This window comes from Macrobrachium rosenbergii, chromosome 44 (assembly GCF_040412425.1).
Source record: "Macrobrachium rosenbergii isolate ZJJX-2024 chromosome 44, ASM4041242v1, whole genome shotgun sequence".
Taxonomy (NCBI): domain Eukaryota; kingdom Metazoa; phylum Arthropoda; class Malacostraca; order Decapoda; family Palaemonidae; genus Macrobrachium; species Macrobrachium rosenbergii.
Window position 1 is genome coordinate 21,765,504 of NC_089784.1, and position 21,922 is coordinate 21,787,425.

Sequence of the window (21,922 nt, forward strand, 5' to 3'; positions counted from 1 at the left end):
TGTTATTTATGAAATTATTAGGAGAGGCTATGGAATCCACCCTCAAAGTGATGCTTGAGTTTCCTTTTTACTTTAGAAGTCTTTTATTATCATATTTTGTAAGTAGATCAAAAGCCTAAGATGTCAACAATTAGAATATACAAATTCAGCATCTGAAATCTTTATGTAAATATCATACCGATAAAATTTGGTACAAATAGTGTTATTAAGATTGGAAAGAGGAACTGCGGAGACTGATGAAAGAATTTGAAAGTATTTGTAATACCAATAGTAATGAAATGGGGGGCAAAGACGATGAAATCATGCATATCAATTGCTGATTGAAAAGAGGAAGAGGTTGATTTTTACCAACATCTGTGTGTAAATGTAACGAATTTGGCTGAATGAAAGTGGGGAGAAATGAAAGCACAGATAACAAAAATAGTGGAAAGTCTGTATAAGGATAAATGTCTTCCAGGGTGTTTATGCTTTGAATGGAAGAAAACAAAGTTATAAAAATCTGTATATCTTATAGTTTTGTGGTGATAAATTAAAGAATAGATGACAAAAATAGTGGAGGATCTGTTTACTTTTGAATTAAGGAAAATAAAGATGTGAAAATCCTTATATCTTACAGTTTTGTAATAAATGAAAGAATAGATGAAAAAATAGTAGAGAATATCTACCTAATGCTTATTTGTTGAATTACAGTTTTGTAATAATTGAATGGTTATGATGCGGTAATAATAGTTGAACGGTTATGATACTTATTATAGTGATTGCAGCACGCTGAAAATGTCGTAACAGTCCAATCAGCAAATATGTAACTTTCGGGGAGAACCAAGAGTGGAAAAAAAAATAAGCCAATGACAGTGTATTCTCTAATCTGATGACAAAAAAATTATTGCCTCTTAAAATCGATAAACTCTGCTGAGGTTGCCAGAGGTACATGTCCCCGAGGCACCAGGGCTGAAGGACTAATCCGATTGCTTTAGTCTTCAGTGCCCCAATTTCCACGTAGTGTGGGAAAATTGTTCCATGACACGTACCTCGGAGCTCAGCAATTCAAAAATTATCAGCTTTGATCATCAGCGTGTCTATAAACTTCGCAGCATGATAAAATTCTTGGCAATTAGAGATGGTTCGTTACAGAAGAATATTATTTATAGAAGTTATGTTAACAAATTTTAGGGCGTCCATTAACATTACAATTATTGTTCCTACTATAGGCTAGGTATCAATAAACATTAAAGCAATGAAACTGAGCAAATAAAATTTAATCGTTTTACTCTGAATTTCACGCAAAAATTGTAAACCACCGACAATTTATTATAATATATATATATATATATATATATATATATATATATATATATATATATATATATATATATATATATGTGTGTGTGTGTGTGTGTGTGTGTGTGTGTTTATATATATATATATATATATATATATATATATATATATATATATATATATATATATATATATATATATATATATATATATATATATATAATATATATATATATATCTGTAAAGGGGCATAATTCTTCTGTTTCCCTTATGACTGATTTAAAAGAAATCATTTCATATAATCCTTAAAATAATACAATTTTTCTAGATGTAAAAAATTATTACAGTATAATAATTATCTCTCTCTCTCTCTCTCTCTCTCTCTCTCTCTCTCTCTCTCTCTCTCTCTCTCTCTCTCTCTCTAACCTTATCCGAAGTCCTATGGCCAAATCCAAACGTTCAAGGAAAGGTCAACACTAGGAACAACGGAACTGTAATGGCCTTCTACACTTAACTGTTCGCCGGGAATAGAACTCAGCAAAGCCATTCAACCTCTGTCTAAAGGAAGAAGCCCGAAAGGGCATGAATATATGTTAAGGTTTTTGTTTTATTTTTATTACATGGAATCTGGCGAGGAAATAACAAACATTTTTAGGGGTAGGCTCTTCAGAAATAAAAATAAGAATTTATCGACTTCCCCAGCTGATTTTTCTTTTTGATAAGATTGCAAATTCGCCGTTAAATGAGATTGACTGTTCACCTTACGATGGCTGGAACTTACAGTCAGTGGAAGTAATTAATATTCACATTTATCTTGGTTATAATTTTCCCTTAAAACTCGAAATAACCAACTGAAAATGAAGTAATCGTTAGAACCACTTTTGACGCTGAAGCGTCATACAATACTTTCGATAATGATGCATCGATATACAGTGCGTTTGGCGATGAAGCATCATTTATACAGCATGGTCGGCATGATGTATCATTACACAGTACATTCGACACCGATGCATTATCATACAATACTCCTTCACTGATGCATCAAGTTACAACACTGAATTTCTCTCAAAGCGGCCGTAGTTTGTTTGTTTTCAACAATCATGGAGTTAGAAACCCCATTACCTAACTATTCTAGGAAACCCTATAAGAACTTCTTTCATTAAAAGTTTTGCAGATGCGTTCTCTTCTACCAGGTAAACTTTTGTATTTAAAAAAGGACAGGTTACGAGGGCAAACTAACGGTTACTCGACATCAAATAAAGACGCCCTATTTTGTTTTGGAGACTTAGAAAGCGAACAATGCTAATCAAAACAAGGTCAGAGAAAGAGAAGACGCTCGTTTCGACGGGGAGAAAGAAGCCTTTTTTCTGCGTGTTAGCGAGATGATTTAAATTAGCCTGATATTCATTATCTATCTATCGATCTATCTATCTGTCTGTCTGTCTAACCTTTTATCTATTTATCTAGCTATCTATCTGTTTATCTAACCTTTTATCTATCTGTCTGTCTGTCTAACCTTTTATCTAGCTATGTATCTGTCTGTCTGTCTGTCTAACCTTTTGTCTATCTATCTAACCTTTTATCTATATATCTATCTATCTATCTGTCTATCTATCTATCTAACCTTTTATCTATGTATTTGTCTAACCTTTTATCTATCTATCTATCTATCTATCTATCTATCTATCTATCTGCCTATCTTCTTTCAAACGATTTTTCAAGCAGTTGTCATAAACTTTAAGATGTAAATATGTACATTCGCATAGTACAGTGATAGAACTGCTATGTATTTTTTACGGATTATAAAGGCAAGTATAAACAATTTTTCCTTCTCAAGCTATTAATTTATATTACTTCGTCGTTGAAAATTTACCGGGAAAAGGGGAAATAAAATATGAATTTTACAAATAACCGGCAACTTTCACTGCTGAAGGTATATGTTAACCTATGGAAAATATAATATGGATTACAAACGTAATATAAATAATAGTTAATAGAATGAAATGCAATATTATAAGAATGAATTAAAGAAATATACAAATTTAGAAAGTCGGGTTTCAATGTCAAAATTTTATTGATAAATAACCGTAAAGACTGTTGGAGTGGAAAGTGTAAATCACGATTAAGTAGATCATAAAGACTTAAAAATTTCATTTTTAATACAAAATACATACATCTGAAGAAAGAATCTACGCCTTTTTGCTGTAGTTGTTGTATTATTTTATTTGTATTGAGGCCTAAAATACTTCATCAGTGTTTTTTATTTCGTTACAGTTAGAGGATAAATGCACTATAAACCCAAGAATTTCATGAAACTGCCTCTTATTGCTGTTGCGCAATGAGTACCCAGAAAAAAAGGAAGAAATCTAGGAGCACAGGTGTGCTCATTAACAACGTACAGGTGTGCTCCGTGGCGGTTATGTGGGTCAGTAAGTGATAGCGAGCCTCTGACTACAGCACGGTTTCGGGGTGCTCTATGTTTATACATACGTTACCTGTTCTCGGATAAATACCTGCCGGGTCATTAGCTTATGAAGGAAAAATTTATTTCATAGTTAACGCTGATGTCAAGCAATTGAACTGATCTTGATATCGTGGCTGACAGTTTCAAAAGCTGTTGGATTTAACAGTGATTTTTCACTTCACTCTGTGAACAAATTGTGGCACGCAGTGAAAAGATAGTGATGACTAAGCAGTACCAGACTCTTAGTATTAGGTGAGCAGAACCTTATTCGACACACCGTTGTATTTGCTTTCAAAGCTGACATTCACTCACATCGCCATTGCGTCCTGAATATTCCCCAGTGATTACACAAAGTGGAATCAGAGGCGTTGTTCTAAGGTGTGGTTTCTCGCCGATGTGTTGTACGTTGTTGAACACGACCGTTTCAGAGCCGTTTACACGAGTGAAAGTGATATCATCTGTACCACCCTGCGTTCATCGAACGTCATTTAGGCTCTTCTCGTGGAGTTTGTGAAAACTGGGACAACCGTTGGTGTCCTTTTGACAAAAGGTAATAGAACGTATTCGCAATATATGTATATGTATATATATATATATATATATATATATATATATATATATATATATATATATATATATATATATATATATATATATATATATATATATATACTGTATATATATATATATATATATATATATATATATATATATATATATATATGTATTGATTTTCAGTTGATACGTTTAGATATGCCATTTTGTATCTCAGAACGATTTGAGCTAGATAAGACAAGCCTAATTCTGTCAGAGGTGAAAAAGAAATAAGGGAATTATAGCATTCTGATGACAGATTTCCCAGACGTGTAGTGATTCAAGAGACAAAAAATATATTACTGTTTTATGATGATTATGAAAACCAGTAAATCTAAAGCAATGGTGAGCAGAAAGCCGCCAAAACAATATACGTCATAATAATAGAAAGCAATGCCAAATTCAAGACTAGTTAGGTGTCATATAATCTTAGCAAAATATTGAGACATACATGGACAGAATATTAGACAGAAAACTGAGATGGATTTGCGTCTCAGAAGGATATAATTATACCGTGGCGTTTCATATTTTCTAGTCTAGGCCAGTGTCAGCAAATAAATTAGTACCGCCATATTTTACCAAGAGTAGAATGATTTATATACGAGGTGTAAAATAAGTCCCTGTCTGAGGGGTGTCATTGATTAAAACAAAGAATAGGGTAGGAGAAGAAATATTGTCTAAAGAAAACGCCATATATCATGCAGCAAGGTACGTGTATAACACGATCACCTACGTGAGATAATATATTATTCTTAGGGAGAGAAAATGTATGGACACTCAACAATTGCCTAAAATTACCCTTTATACCTTCACAAATCCTTGGTAATTTAGCAATGTTTAATGACCTTATAAAATTTCAGCCATTCTTAAATTACATCATTGATACCGCAAGTCAAGTAGAAATTTGAATAGCACCTAATATATTAAAACGAGAATGATGTAGGTGTGATAAAAAACAAAAGAACGGGACAAAGCACCAAGTTTCTGTTTTTTTTCGTTTTTTTTAACATAAACGTAAAGGAATTTCTTCATATGCTTTCGATTAGTATACACAATTTATTCCTAAGTCTGAGATCATCATAGAATAAATACAGATAAAGGTAGGTCGAGTTACCGAGTAGCCTCATGGAATGTATTAACTAACATTATTAGAAAAAAAATATTAAGGTTATCAGAATACGACCCAGAAATATATATATGTGTGTGTGTGCTTGTGTATGATTATTAAGATGAGTGAACAGATGTTTAATGTATAAGGTAGGCTAAAAAGCAAAAGTTCGTATAAGGAGAGGTTAAATCATTCCATTCCAATGGGCTTAATTTATAGGGAAACTATATCCACCTTTACTTATGTACCGATGTCATTTCTATTTTAATCCTTTCCCCACATGTAACTGGATTCTAACTAACCTCCAACATAGTTAGGTCAGACAGAAAGTAATGATGAAATCAAGGTATGACTCAGTGTGTGAACCTTACGTAGCTCTCTCTCTCTCTCTCTCTCTCTCTCTCTCTCTCTCTCTCTCTCTCTCTCTCTCTCTCTCTCTCTCTCTCTGTGAGTGTGTTTCCTTGCTGTCACTGTATTTTCTTTGTGTCTAGCAAGTTATTTTTAGTTTTTTTAAATCACCCTCTTATGAATAGATAAGGATTTTATGTTAGCAAATAGCTCTTCGCTCTAGTATTCTATCATTTTATCACCAGACTGCTTTAGAAGGGTAAATGAGATACTTATCATTCTGTGAAAAAAGGGCTTTCTTAACGAGGCTATTGAGTTGAAATTTACTTTCCTTCTCAGCCGTATTTATATTCATCTGCTTTCTTGATTCGTTTTTGAAAGTTTGGAGGAAAATCCAAAGCACAAAACGATTTCATAAGGGGGAACGATAAGGTGCTTTCTGAATAAAATTCAGTTGTACGATTATTGTCTGGTATTTGAGTTTCATTATAAGAACGAGTTCGAAGACGAAGCTTCTTTACAAAAAAAGGAAAGAATTCATGTGATTAGACAGATTGAATATATATATATATATATATATATATATATATATATATATATATATATATATGTATATATATATATGTGTATTATATATATATATATATAGTATATATATTTATATATATATACATATTTATATGTATATATATATACATATATATATATATATATATAAATATATATATATATATATATATATATATATATATATATATATATATATATATATATATATATATATATATATATATTTTATATATATGCAACTTCATGTATGTATTCAGGTACCTATATATGTGTTAGTTTAATCATAAATTACTTTATGTATATTCGTGCATGCTCAGTAAAATACTATCAAAACGATAAGCTCAGGATTTTCGTTTTGTGTTAAGAGATCGTGTTCAAAACAATTTAAATGTTTATTGCAAAGAAGGTACCCGTGAAGAGTACACTACGTCAGTGCCTTCCAAAGCTGATTGAATGTCTAATAATTGCAATGTCTATCACAGGACCCGCCTTGAAGATGTGTTCTCCAAAGTTGCTCAAGAGGCTCTCCGGTGCTCTCAAAATAACTGAACTGGTAAGCATTTCAAACTTAATGTGAATAGCCGTCCACGTTTACATTATTTTATGTAATATGACGTAGGAGATTATTTGTATATTGCTTTATAAAAGTCACTGTGTAGGATAACTAGTTATGTTTCACTGGAAATAGATATCTGTTAAGCAACCTTAATTCTCTCTCTCTCTCTCTCTCTCTCTCTCTCTCTCTCTCTCTCTCTCTCTTCCACACACACTCGCATAAAAAAAGGAATTGCAAATACGATGAATAAATATATTATTATAATACTTTATTTTCTGCTAATTATATATTCAAATGTATATTTGCAATTATAATAACAGGAACTTTCCCATGTCGTCCAATATGACTCCACAGCTATATGATTATATATGAAAATAGTCAGAAAGTAAATTAAGCAGTAGGAAGAACATATTAAAACTGAACGATGCGGATCTTTTAAGCTTACCAAAAAAAAAAAGCACGACATTGTGTTCTCCTTGCCACTTTATTTTCTTCTTTTATATTCGTGAATGATGTCAGAAAAGAAACCACTGAAAGATGAAGCGTTTTCGCATCTGATGACGTTTGGCCAAACGCCAGGTATCAGTGGCAGGTATTACAGGTCCTCCACAGGCTGGCAATACGAAAGAATCATCACGCGGGCTGATTTATTGCTCTTCATGCGTATGATCTTGCAATAGCTCATCGATATGGATTTTGTTACACAAGCGCTCGGTTATGGTAATGCAATCAGGTATTCATCCCTACCCATCGTCATTCTTTAGGGAAAAGAAATGCGTCCCTCCTTCCTCTCTCTCTCTCTCTCTCTCTCTCTCTCTCTCTCTCTCTCTCTCTCTCTCTTCTCTCTGTGCGTCGTTGAAGCTCGCAGCTTACAAGAATGTCCAGTTATCCAAGGTAGAATAATAATAAGTATACCTTTGTTTAACCAGACCACTGAGCTGATTAACAGCTTTCCTAGGGCTGGCCCGAAGGATTAGACTTATTTTACATGGATAAGAACCAATTGGTTACCTAGCAACGGAACCTACAGCTTATTGTGGAATCTGAACCACATTATAGCGAGAAATTAATTTCTAACACCAGAAATAAATTCCTCTAATTCTTCATTGTCTGGCCGGAGAATCGAACGCGGACCTAGGAGAGTGCTAGCCGAGTACGATATCTACCCATCCAATGAAGAACTCTATGTAATATAAATGGATTCATGCATTAAATTGTGGTTTAAGTACGTTAACGAAACGGCTTCTGATAAAAGGAGCCATTCAGCCTTGACACGATGAGGATGATTTCAGTACTGGAAATCAGCTTTAAATTTCATGCTTCAGATAATGATTTACGGCAAAGTGTTATCATATGATACCTGGATTTCCATGGTATTAAGGACATCGCCATAGAGAGATGTGGTGGACTGATAAACGTAATTATTTTATTTTCATCATAATCCCCCACCGAACATGCAAACTTTTACACCAACTTGGTTGTTAAGTTGTTCCTTCTTATCGTGAGGAGTCGTGCTGCGTCACACAGTTGAAGATGTCATGTTAGGTTGGCTATATGTATGATGTATGGAAGATTATAATTTCATATATAGAATTAGGACCTCATGTAAAAAGGATGGTATCTAATGGAAGTTTTGCTAAAAAAAAAAAAAGATGCAAGCTTTCAAAGACTAAATGTCCCCATCAACCGGTAGCCGTAAAATGACCAAAAACGCGTTCTTGCTGTATTTATACAGCAAGAACACGTGTCTGGTCATTTTACGGCTAGGGGACGATGGGGACAGTTAGTCCTTGGAAGTTCGTAACTCTTGTGAATAAAATCTCCATTAGATACCATCCTGTTTTAATGAGATCTGTTATTCTTTGTATGAATGCACAGTACAACTGTGCAAATGATCAAGCTAATTTCATATACATACATACTTACATACATATATATATATATATATATATATATATATATATATATATATATATATATATATATATATATATATATATATTATATATCTGTGTGTATGTATGTATATATAAATACATATATATATATATATATCTGTGTGTATATATGTATATATATATATATATATGTATATATATAATATATATATATATATATATATATATATATATATATATATATATATATATATATATATATATATATATATATATATATACTGTATATGTACATACATATTTAATACTCCACAATCTTTCAAGCTGTTTGTTATGCCCCCATGGGTAATCAGGTAAGATATTAGGCCATGAGAAAATAAAAATCACCGTGTTAAAAATTAAATAGCAAAGAGAATAATCAAATCGGGTTAACATTTCTAAGTCAGTAAGTCTTTCTATTAATTTTTTACTGTAATCTAAGTTAACCCGTTATTTCCTCATAAAAAAAATTCATAATAATACAAGACAGACACATAGATGACCCACTCGACATCCTATAAATAGGTCAGAAATTCTAGGTCATTCACAACACCTCTGAGGAGAGCACAGAAAACAACAAAGCTTTCCGTCCAGTAAATGATCGTGGTGCCACGGCTAACAGGCCAACGACAAGAGGTGGCGACAGCCTTGCAACATATACATTTCCCCACTTCACAGATGGGTAGCGCTTTCCTTGTCACATTGCTAGACCTCCTTGTCAGGTGGCTGTCATTTCGGTTTCGATACGTTACCACGCAGCAAGACGTTCGTTCTGGAAACAGGTATTCCCTGATCGGTATGGTTGCCATGTCAGGCTGTTTATTGTTCGTGTCCGCTAGACATTCCATTTCATATAGAGTATTCGTTTCTTTGTCATCGTCAATTTGTTCTTCTCTCTCTCTCTCTCTCTCTCTCTCTCTCTCTCTCTCTCTCTCTCTCTCTCTCCAGTGTATCTTTATCTATAAATCATTGGCACTTTTATATATTCATTATGCAAAGAATGTCGTGTCATGCATACATGCTAGGTTTTCCTTGAATGTTTTTTTTATTTCATCTCTTAATCATGACACTAAATCTGGGGAACAAATAACTTTTTTTGTAGATAACCTTCAGACAGGTAAGACAGGCTCAAGAATCTGATTAAAAAGCATAAAGAAAGTTTGGAGTAATGTAAGGTAAAGGATTTCATATGGGAAATCCATTCAGCATTCTCTATCTAGTTATCTATGGAAGACAAATAGTCTACATAACATTTTCCTATTAAACTTAGGGTCCTATTAACTTTACTATCTCATGACTCTTCTTATACCTACTCTTCTGATGTGGAGAAGAGGAGAAGAAATATATGGTAGTTGATCTGTTTAGGGTGCGAAAGCTGGATGCTGTGATACTTGGTGAAACAAAAGTGAAAAGGCAGTGTGTAGGAATGGGGATGACTATGAGTGGTTTTAACTACAGTGGCTAAAATTTGTAGAACAAAGGTGTAGTGTAAAGAAATCTCTAAAGTCCGTTAAAAGAGAGCCAGTGTAGTTACCTAGAGCTTTGCAAGCGTAAGACTGAATGTAGCAAGGGATTTTGTAAAGGGGCTTCATATTTGGAAATAGAGTTTCCAAAGAATAATAATATTAAGGTTTTTTTATGGTGAGAAAAAGATTTTGCTGGTTCATATAGAGTAGAATGAGGAACAATTTGATGAATGTAATCTTGAAATGAGGAGTGGCTGGATTCTTACAAGATTGAAGCGAAAATGATGATAGATATTAAGTATTACTTGCAGAGAAAAGTGTGAAAATGTAGCGGTAAATTAATTAAGCCAACAGACTTGATTAAAAGGAAAAGTAAAGAGCATATCAGGAAGGAATGGATGAACTCTGCATTAGGTTTTAGTAAAGGACGTGGAAGGAGTAAATTATGGGTGTGTAAAATTTCCATAAGAGAGTCATTGGGACAGCAGGGAGTGTTTGTACAAAAAAGGAGGTTGAAAGCCAAAATGTCTTTACAAATGATATTGTAATTAAGTAAAACATCTTTTCTTTGTTTCAGGTCTGTGTGATCATCGCGATAGCTATATTCAAAGGCGCCGACGTTAAGTTTGACGCTCAGAACCCAGAGCCCAATACGCTCGCCACTGGCGTCCTGATAGGATCGTTTTTCATAACCCCCATCCTTTTGATATGCTATCTGGTTGGCCAAAGGCAATACTTGCAGCAGACCTTTTTGGTGAGTACTGGGCATATGTTGCTTGAATGCTTCTATATCATTAGTATTATTGTTGACATCAAGACCGTTGCATTTTCCAATATGAACCTCGTTGAATTGAATATAGAATTTTGGCCAAAGGCCGAGCACTGGGACCTGTGATGTCATTCAGCGCTGAAACGGAAATTGACAGTAAAAGATTTGAAAGGTGTAACAGGAGGAAAACCTCGTAGTTGCACTATGAATTAATTGTTAGGAGAGGGTGGAAAGTAAGATGGAAGAAAGAGAATAAGAAAGCAGGCACAGTAAAAAGAATGAACGGGATTGCAGCTAGGAGCCGAGGGCACGCTTCAAAGAACCTTAAATGTAATGCACCGCATGAGGTGCACTGACGGCGTTATCCCCCTGTACGGTAAACCTCTTTGAGGACATAGCCGTATATTTTTCAAATTCGTATTAAATAAATAACAATTGCTTTTGATATAAAGATATCACTGATTGATTGATTGATTGAGAGAGAGAGAGAGAGAGAGAGAGAGAGAGAGAGAGAGAGAGAGAGGGCGGGTAAATAAGCATTGATAGTAAAACACTCCTAACTCCTCTGGCTACAAGTTAAATTCGCTAAGTTACATTACATTCGCATGATAATAAATGTTCCAGCGTGGCCTGAATGATCTCTGGATAGTTTCCGGGAGGAAAAATATATATAAAAATGGAATGAAAACGCCTCCAGACTTACATGCATCTAATTATGAAATTTGCAAACTACAGCGTGGAACATTTCCCTGAAATCCACCCCACATTTTGCGCGGCGTGATTTTGAAGGTTTATTTTCTTTTCTAGTGGTAACATGCCAAGCAAAAATATATTATCTTATGAGTCAGAAAAATATGAGAATCTGGGGCCGGAATATAGAAATGAACACCTCGGGACATACAAATGTGAAATGAAATCTCAAGAAATAATAAAGATGCAGTGTTCCCATGACCGGATATGATATTGCTTTTTGGTACGTGTTTTAAAGAAATCAATTCATTTTTACATACTTTTGCGTTTTGCTCAAGAGAATGCATCTGAATCATTGCACTGTGGGAGAATTGTTGAACTAAGAGTTGCAAATCATTATGAATAATGCCAGCGGTGCTAAAAAAATGTTATAATATCAAAAAGTTATGATGTTAATTTGATGTGCAAGCGGAAATGAAAATTAAGTATTTCCATTACTGTAACGGAAGAGTTGACTCATATTCCAATGCCACGTTTTTTGGAAAAACTTTAAAAACCGAACCCAATTAACAATTCAGTTGATGCAAGTTTTCAGAAAGATCGCCAGACATGGAATTCTCAGTATATCACGACCAGGGTCTTTTGATCTACTGTAATCGAATTTAAAGTATTTTATTACTGAGGAATTACTGGATTATATTAGATTGTAATTAGTCTAAATTAATACTAATAAAAGACACAAAGACACAGAAACAAAAAGTTCCTAACAATTTCCTAAACCAAGAACACAGGTAAGTGTTCTCAAAACTCATTACAAAGAGAAGAGAGCAAAAACGAGGGGAAGTATTAGAAACCTCTGTATATGACAGATGAAGCAAAACTCGTACGAGGAGAATCAGTGTTACACATTTGCGAGGGAAAGATGTGCATGTAACTGGCAATTACAAAGGAGCAAAAACGATGAGCACCTTTACAGTACATGCGAAGATCTTTATGCATTGTCTTAATAATAATAATAATGTGTGTGTGTGTTGTTTGCTAGTCAGTAAATTTACATATAATATTTTTTTTTTTTGCTTTCAAATATTAAGCCACATGTAAAACCCATTACCATCAATTCACTACGCGTTGCGAATAACTTACGCCCAAACTGAATTATACATGGAACGATTTCCTGACCATGATTCGAACCTATGCCGTTTTGTGATGGTACTAGTATGACAGTGACTTACCCACTCGGCCCAGTATATTTTATGTGTAAGTGATGTAGGGAAAGTGCTGTTTAATTTTCTTGCAAAAATGAAGACTTAACTGATTTTATCTCTAAATTCATAAACTTACAAGTATGGTTCCACTAGGCTACTTAATTTTACAGTGGAAAATGCTCTGGAGAGTTAGGAGTTGAAGGTTAGAGAAGTTTTGTTCCTATTCCTGATACTTCTAAGGTGTCTACGTCTTTGGGAAGACTGCAGACTGAAAGAAAACAAAGACCACCTTAAAAGAAGTGTATACTCGCTAGCTTGAAGGTATCCTTTTAAATAGAATAATAATTAAAATTAATCAGTCACAGCAGATTAAATGGAGCATATAACGATTGAAGCAGCAGAGGGTATGCCAATCATAAATTAGACCAAATATAAGCGCTGTTGAATAAGAAACAGTTGTCATTTATAGGATGACAGATGTCAGTTCTTTTAGCGAATATGTAAAGACGTTAAGATAAAAACTAAAATATGAGTTATCCCAACGTTTCATCATCATTCCTGATAATGAAGAAACATATGTCCATTATCCCCCAAAAGAGAATATCAAAAGAGAATTATTATTATTTTCTCTTGATCGCGTAACAGGACGAAAAGAGCATGTCTAACATCTGTCTGACCAACTTGATTGGTCAAGCTACCGACATCGTAAGGAAGCGGTTGCAGTTATATAATAGCAATTCATGGTAAGGCATGATAGAAGACCTGAGGTGAAGGATATTCTGCCTAAGATCATGCTTCCTCATGATTAAGTAAGAATGAACTATCTTGATACAAAAGTTTTCTGAGTTTTCTTGAAAATGCTTCACTGTGCAGAATATTTATGACAATGTGCTGCCATCTATTGGTGGTCTGTACCGCCGTTGTCAATACTTAGTCAACATTTGCTATTTTTAAAAAGATAACATAGAAAGAATTAAAGATCACTCCCTTATCAATAACAAAGAACGACAAGCTAAGTAAACAAATAATGCTGACAAAAGGGAAGCTGTGAGAATGGAAATACGGATCCATATCCTGTCAGTGAGTCAAGAATCATAAAAAAACTCTTTCCTCGTTTGATTATCCACCTGTCAGATCAGTTAATCAAAATTCCAAATTCAATTTTGTGTGTACTGTTTCTCACAAATTGCATTGCAGTCGCCTTTATTTAATTTCTATTACACATAACTGCTATATCCATTTCTGGATTAAGGATGTAACCGATGAACGCTTTCTTTCTCTTCTAATAAATTGATTTAAATGCAAATCCTTGCTTCATTTCGTTGTCTTCACAAATGAAGTGATATAGAAAATCATTTAAAATCTGTTCGGAAGTATATACATTAATCGGTAATTTCGTCAGGAAAAGAATATCCTCTCTCTCTCTCTCTCTCATTATTTATATATATATATATATATATATATATATATATATATATATATATATATATATAATTTAAATATATACATATATACATATATATATATACAGTATATATATACAAATATATATATATTTATATATATATATATATATATATATATATATATATATATATATATATATACATGTATATATAATATATATATATATATATATATATATATATATATATATATATATATATATATATATATATATATATATATATATATATATATATATATATATATATATATATATATGGGCAGCAAGGTAGTAGACACTTATCCGTTGCAACTCTCCTGGGTCTAGGTTATTCCTAATGTATGGTGAATTTATTATCAAGTGGTATATTTTGGCTAAAAGACTGTTTATATGAAAAATCACTAATGTGGGATGCGTGTGCGTGTGTATGTGTGTGTAGGCGCGCGCTTAAGTGTGAACAGAAGCATGCAAGCTTAAAACATACACCGTTTTATGAAAGAGAAATAAAAGCCGTCTGAAATCTCTGGCATCATAGCAGACCTTCCCCAGCGCGGCAAGATATCGAAACGGAAGCGCGGGCGCGGAGGGAGGCAGATTCATCGTACCATAACGCTGTCACTTAGCATGAAAAGCAGCGCCGCTCAATGGCAGGTTATCTCGGGGCAGGCGGAATATCTTAAATGAGCCCTTTGAGATGCCAGCTTATCATCGCCCCATCGATTCAATTTGCATTTCACTGCTCCTTTGAGATATTCATGCGTGCGCTGATTTTGATCGCGCGGCCAATCCAAGCAATCATCGCAGTTACAGATATTTACTTTTCTATCTTGCGCGATTTCCCATGATTTTCCGTTTATTGCTCCGCAGAGGTATCTCGTACGCATGGAGATTGAAGAGAGTTCTCTCTCTCTCTCTCTCTCTCTCTCTCTCTCTCTCTCTCTCTCTCTCTCTCTCTCTCTCTCTGTAAGGATTGAAGAGTTCTCTCTCATTCTTTCTCTCCTCCTCCCTAAAGATTGAGGAGTTATCTCTCTATAGAGTTTGAAGAGCTCTCTCTCTCTCTCTCTCTCTCTCTCTCTCTCTCTCTCTCTCTCTCTCTCTCTCTCTCTCTCTCTCTCTCAATTGAAGAGTTTCACCCTCATTCTTTCTAGAGATTGAACAGTCCTCTCTCTCTCTCTCTCTCTCTCTCTCTCTCTCTCTCTCTCTCTCTCTCTCTCTCTCTCTCTCTCTCTCGTATCTTACCTGTATTCCCCTGACCCGGTTGTAGGGAGCAACTTGGCTGTCAAACATTTTTCCATGTGCAGCATTTGCATATTATATTAAAGATTCCAGTATTGCCTTTTGCTTTATTTTCAAATATATCGAAGCGTCTGTAGGGCTGGGATGGTCGTGAAAGAAATAAATACTTTAACACTGTTTCTTTGAATTGAATTTTAGGTATCAGGATAAAAAAGTCTTCTTTATTTTTCCTCTCCCACTTTCATAACTGTATAAAATTAATGTCAATTTTAAGGACATTAATGATAATATAGGAGAAGTCCTAAGCATTTAAGAAATCTGTCTTTCCTTAACATATGTGTTTTCCTTAAGTTTTATTTTTGTGTGGAAAGCCTGTGTGTGTGTGTGTTTTTTTTCGAAAACTTAACCAGCCAAAGTTTGATAAGCATTTAAAAAAATTTAAGTCAGTATTTTCATGCAAGGATGACTATAACTTCAGGATATCTTACGATTTTCTTCCTAAGAATACAAGAAGACACAAGCCATTTCATTCTGCAGCAAGCTCATGAATATCAGATGCATTTCAGCCAATGGAGAATACCTTTGATTCAGACAAAGAAATGTAAATATTAACATCAGACGTGTCTCTCTAGAAGTGGTAATTGTGTTTTTGTTTAAAAGTGACTTGAATCCGATGTCGCCAGCCTTGAAACATATCTTGGCTTTCTGCCTTTGTGTTACTTCCAGTGGAATATAAAGATTTACATATATATATATATATATATATATATATATATATATATATATATATATATATATATATATATATATATATGTGTGTATGTGTATGTGCCTTTGTGTATGTAGTTTTTAGACAGTATGATTGGGATGTTGGAATAAAGTGTACAAAAAAGCCTTTCACTTCCATTTTTCAGGCAGTCTCCTTTGCCTTTCAAATATGAAGAATTTTCAGTTTATTTTTGCGCAATTCGTCCCTAGTCTGACGAACTGCCGTAACCTAATTCCTCATCTGAGGAAACAGTCTTCAAAGATTCTGATATTATTCAGAGCTTCTAATTAGCTCGTCTTTTGAGGGACTTTTGTTGGAAAATCTGACAACGCAGACAGCTGAAATTTTGATATGTTACAGAGTATCAAAAACCGAGACAATTTGACTGGAAAACTGAAAAAAAAATGGGATATGCCAGTTCGTCAAAAACTGGGACGAATTACAATATATATATATATATATATATATATATATATATATATATATATATATATATATATATATATATATATATATATATATATATATATATATATATATATATATATATATATATATATATATATATATATATATATATGTATATATATATATATATATATATATATATATATATATATATATATATATATATATATATATATATATATTATATATATACACTTTATTTTCTTCTGATACCACGTCGTATTCAACTATATGTTATATCCACCCTTAAATAGATTTTTCCCTAAATTCATATTAACCTTTTCACTTTCCTCCCAACAGGAAATCATGATAAACTTCCTGTTCTTCGCCGGTATGCTAACCATAGGAGTCATTGGCATCCACTCCTGGAAAGGCCACACTGGGACAGTCCACATCAGAGACAAGGCTCTTGCGATGTCATCGTTTTGCATTCTGGGATGTTTTGCCTATTTTGCTGATTTCGTCGTAGCCACCATAGTCTATAATGAATGAGGAAGTCGTGTTGTATGTTTGAGTAATATAGAATTAAAATCTAGGGTTTTTTTACGCATGTACGGTAGTTTAATTTTTGTTATCGTCCTTACTCATCTTGATTTTGCATTGTCTAATTAATGATTTATATTGGTGAATAATCTCCCTCCAGAAGTGTTGTTCTTAAAGATAAAATTGTTTACATTTTTTTCGTAGTTTACATATTTCACCAATCATTTAGGAAACATTCCGAATTATTTTATTTCGAAATGTTTTCTTAAAGATTGCCAATACTTAAATGAGTTATTCAATGTTATGGTATATCTCTTTAAATTATAACGTACTTTTCCTGTTAGACTGTTGCTCTCGCAATTTTCACACAACACAATAATATATATATATATATACATACATATATATATATATATATATATATATATATATATATATATATATATATATATATATATATATATGTATGTATGTATGTTTATATATGTAGAATATACTGGTCACTTTTACGAGATACATATGTAGTATTTATTAACCACCATGTGGTAAGTAAATATATATATATATATATATATATATATATATATATATATATATATATATATATATATATATATATATATATATATATATATATATATATATATATATATATACATGCACTTAGACTGAACTTGAGAATACTGTTTCTTAAATAAATATTTAACTAGAACAGTCCACTGTGGGGAATAGTGCTGTACATATGAAAGTTATAATTTATTCATTTGCTTTCATTTTGTATGTAGGTTGGAAATCACATTTCCAAGAAAATAACGTTAAACCTTGTCGAACAAAATATTTTTCAAATGGCATGAATTATGATTTCCTCCGTTTGTATTTCTAAAGTGTATTTCGTTCAATACTTTCATGTACACTGTACTGCAGCTTACCATATTTAAGGTGATTCAGCGTATCAAACTCGTTTCCTCGTGGTTTTACTAGTTTAGATTTTCTAAACAAAAAATGTCAGAAAATATCCATTTTATTTAAAGGCGATAATAATTCTTCTTTCTCACCCATTCCTGAAAAGAAATTTTTCTTGCATACGTTTTTGTCCTTCTAACATTTTCTTAGAATTTATTTTTATTTTGCTCGTGTTCCTTAGCGTCATCATTGTAAAGATATAAAATAAAGATGAAACAATGATAAAATTTTCTTTAATTATTTTTTGCCTCATTGTAACAACTTCCAGTCTTCCCAACAGGGTTGCATGAATGTAGGTGCATCTATAAATGTTTATAATAATATTCAAAATGATATAGTGCTCTCTTTTTTTTAACATCCAGGCATAATTTCAAAAATACGGAATAATCATCTTCGTATTCCACCGCGGGAAATGCTACAGCAATTAAGAAGTCACGTAACCTTCGTGAAGAAGTTCTCTTACTGATGAGAAATGATACATATTTGCTGTATCATAATAAACAAACAAAAAAATTAAAAAACAAAACAGAAACAAAGCAATACTTAAGGATACATTTTTCATGATAAAGCCAAGAAAGCAAGTTTGCATTTGAACACCATCACAATTCAAGGTAAGTCAGTTGTACCTCTGTTCCAAGAGGGCATTTTACCATTCATAGTCTGGGAATATCATCATATTGGCCTTGTTTCTGTGGATCAGCTTCGAACTTTTCCACAGACGCAGAAGTGGCCGACAACCCGGCTCGAACTTCAACGAGAAACAGGGTTAAAATTGAGTATAACAGCTGGTTGAGTATGTAGTTGAAACGTTTAAAAAAATATAACAACACATGTCCTGCAGTGAAGTTCTTGTTCTCGAGATGGACTCTCTCTTTTGTAGCCAAAACGTTTGTAAAGGCAAGATGTATAATATAAATGTAATTCCAATAATTATATTAATATCTAGGTTAAAAAAAAAAGACATACGATTGAAGCTTTTTGCCGTCGCTCGTGGAAATCTATATGAATGGAAATCTGACTAAGAATTTCGACCACTCCTATTGATTGTCGTCTATTTAAAGGCGTGTTTCAGAGGGATGCTATAATTTCTCATTCGGCATTTGATTCTCGCAACTGCTTTAATAAGGAAAAATGCAAGCCCCTCAATAATCGCAATAATTACCCAGGAGTGGCCTTGATTATGGCACCAAACACTAATTAAGAGCATGCTTGACACGAACTGAATAGCCTTTAAACCATACGTCCTTATGACACATTTTATGCGTAAAGTAATTACAGCGTTTTCTGATTTTGATTTATGCCATTGGGAGTCATTAGGGAACAGGGCATTCGCTGCAATTATCACTCATAAGTGCTCAGTCTTGGTAATGTCCTGTTTCCGTGTCAGCTGCCGTATTCGTTATCCTTACCTATACGTTAGTAAGGATGTAAAAGTATAATGTACCTAATATTTATTTATTTTAAACTTTTCTTCAACCATGGTTTTCTTTAAATGGAGAAAACTCCTTTCAATTCTGTATCTCTGTTATATTCAAATCATAATGAAAAGTAATATACTGCTTACTTATACATAAAAAGATAATGTATTGCTGGTAAAGATTTTTGGAAAGATTAAACAGATAATCCATGATTAAAAGGTGTTCAGTATAAGGAGGAAAACAGAATGGTATGTTAAACATCCTGTTATCAAGGAATGGTTGCAAATAAAAAGGAAGGATGTTTAGACAGAGATGTTTATAGATTTACAGACAAATAAATTGATAGATAGTTATAAACAAAGACGGAATACTATATAAATATTTAAGTTATCAATAAGGAGACCAGAGAAGACAGGAAGTGAAACTATAAGGGAGTGATGTGATTGTACAGAAATTTAAAATAATAGTCTTGTAAATAAATAAAAAGTTCCTCTTTTCCAATGAGGCCTAAATGTTTTTGGAAATCACTCCTATTTTAATTTTTTATATAAAGTCCTGAAACTACAGGAGTTTTGTTTTTCATCAAATATTTTCAAGCAGATGTTGCTACATATATTTGGTTATGACTGATAACATTTTTCAAAATTATGTTTATTAATTTCAAGTATGTTTTTCCTAATGAGCCGAAATCTTGGAGGCTGGAGGATTTTTCTCATTTTAGATATCCATAAAGTGCATAATGGCAGGTTTTTCATAAGTCATTCATCCTTTATCTAGAAACAGCAGATTTAATATGGTTACCCCAAAATCTAATTGTATCCCCTTGCCTCTTGTATTTGTAAAATGAGGTTTCTTCTGTAAAAATTACTCATCATTTAGCTTGTTCCCCATCCTTCCTTACCCCTCGCCCATAGACCAGCGTCCAATAACATCAGCCAAATGAAATCCTGCACCATATGTTCTTAAAGCCAAAAATATCATGTAAGCGCCAATAAAATCCCCCCTTGGAATCCTACCTGACCTACACAATAAAGAGAAATTGATGCGCCGGACGGGGAGCCTGCTGGGGTTAGAAAGAGGGCTCGCAGCGCCCCAGACTGTTCCCTGTACTCATATCTTGCTAAATGGCCAAACAAGACTCGCCTGGACACTAACTTCCCTCCCTGACAAGCTCTCTCTCTCTCTCTCTCTCTCTCTCTCTCTCTCTCTCTCTCTCTCTCTCTCTCTCTCTCTCTCTCTCTCTCGCACGGGGGATGCTGTCATTTATCTCAACTGATGCCATGCCACTCTCCTCTTGCTGTTGGGATGCTTCTCGATCGCTGTTCCCGAGGTCTTTCTGAGTGCTAGTTAACTCTGGTTAAGACAATGGCCGCTAGATAGAAACTAATTTTATGGAATTAGGGAATGAACACGTTTAGAACGGTAGTCGTTCTGACTTGTAAATACTGCACACCTAATGCATACTTCCATAATCTACAAATGATCAAAAAATATTTTTAGTCTTTTGCGTTATGATAGACATCATAGACACGTATAAAAGATTGGCATTTCACTTGAAATCAATTATATAGCTCATCTACGTCCAATATTTTACATGCATTAGAATGATCTCATTTTCCATATTTGTAAAGATTCTGAAAATGTTCTTGATCAACTTGCTTCCTATGTTTTAAATAAAATCACTCTGGAGTGTTTTGATTTTTATAAAAATTATGTGTTCTCTCTCTTTACACTGGCCTCCCAGTGCTCCTACTTTTCCTACTTTTTCAGACCCCCCCCTACTTAGTCCTACTTTTCCTACTTTTTTGAGGGAGCTCCTCCTGGAAGGTTTGAAAGGATTAAAAAAATCATTGCTTATAACTGAATAGATATAAGAATACAGAGTGTGTTGAATGAGTTTGTCAACGTGTTTGGTTATTGATTTGTTGATTAACCACATTATTAGTGATGATGTTTTTGGTTTCTGCAAGATCAGTCTCTCAAACTTAGACAACCTGATGTCTTTGGAAACCTTGGATGTGGGAGAAGAAACCAAGAAAGTAATTTTTGTATTCAAAGCTGAAGCAAAGTGAAAAGAACATTTTTAGGCATGATGTTCGGAAGTTCATGACAATAGTGGTCAAGTCCTTGGTTGACAGGGTGCCACTGAGTAG

General features: G+C 33.4%; 1 protein-coding gene across 1 annotated transcript in view; it reads left to right on the plus strand.

Moving 5' to 3' along the window:
* LOC136829393 (uncharacterized) overlaps positions 1-17,792 on the plus strand; it is a 242,798-nt gene extending 225,006 nt beyond the window's left edge. Inside the window, exons 3-5 of the mRNA XM_067087886.1 lie at positions 6,845-6,915; positions 10,899-11,075; positions 17,206-17,792. Coding sequence (XP_066943987.1) covers positions 6,845-6,915; positions 10,899-11,075; positions 17,206-17,397 — 440 coding nt within the window. The 3' untranslated portion in view covers positions 17,398-17,792. The remainder of the gene's footprint in view (positions 1-6,844; positions 6,916-10,898; positions 11,076-17,205) is intronic.
* Positions 17,793-21,922: the final 4,130 nt, after the last annotated feature.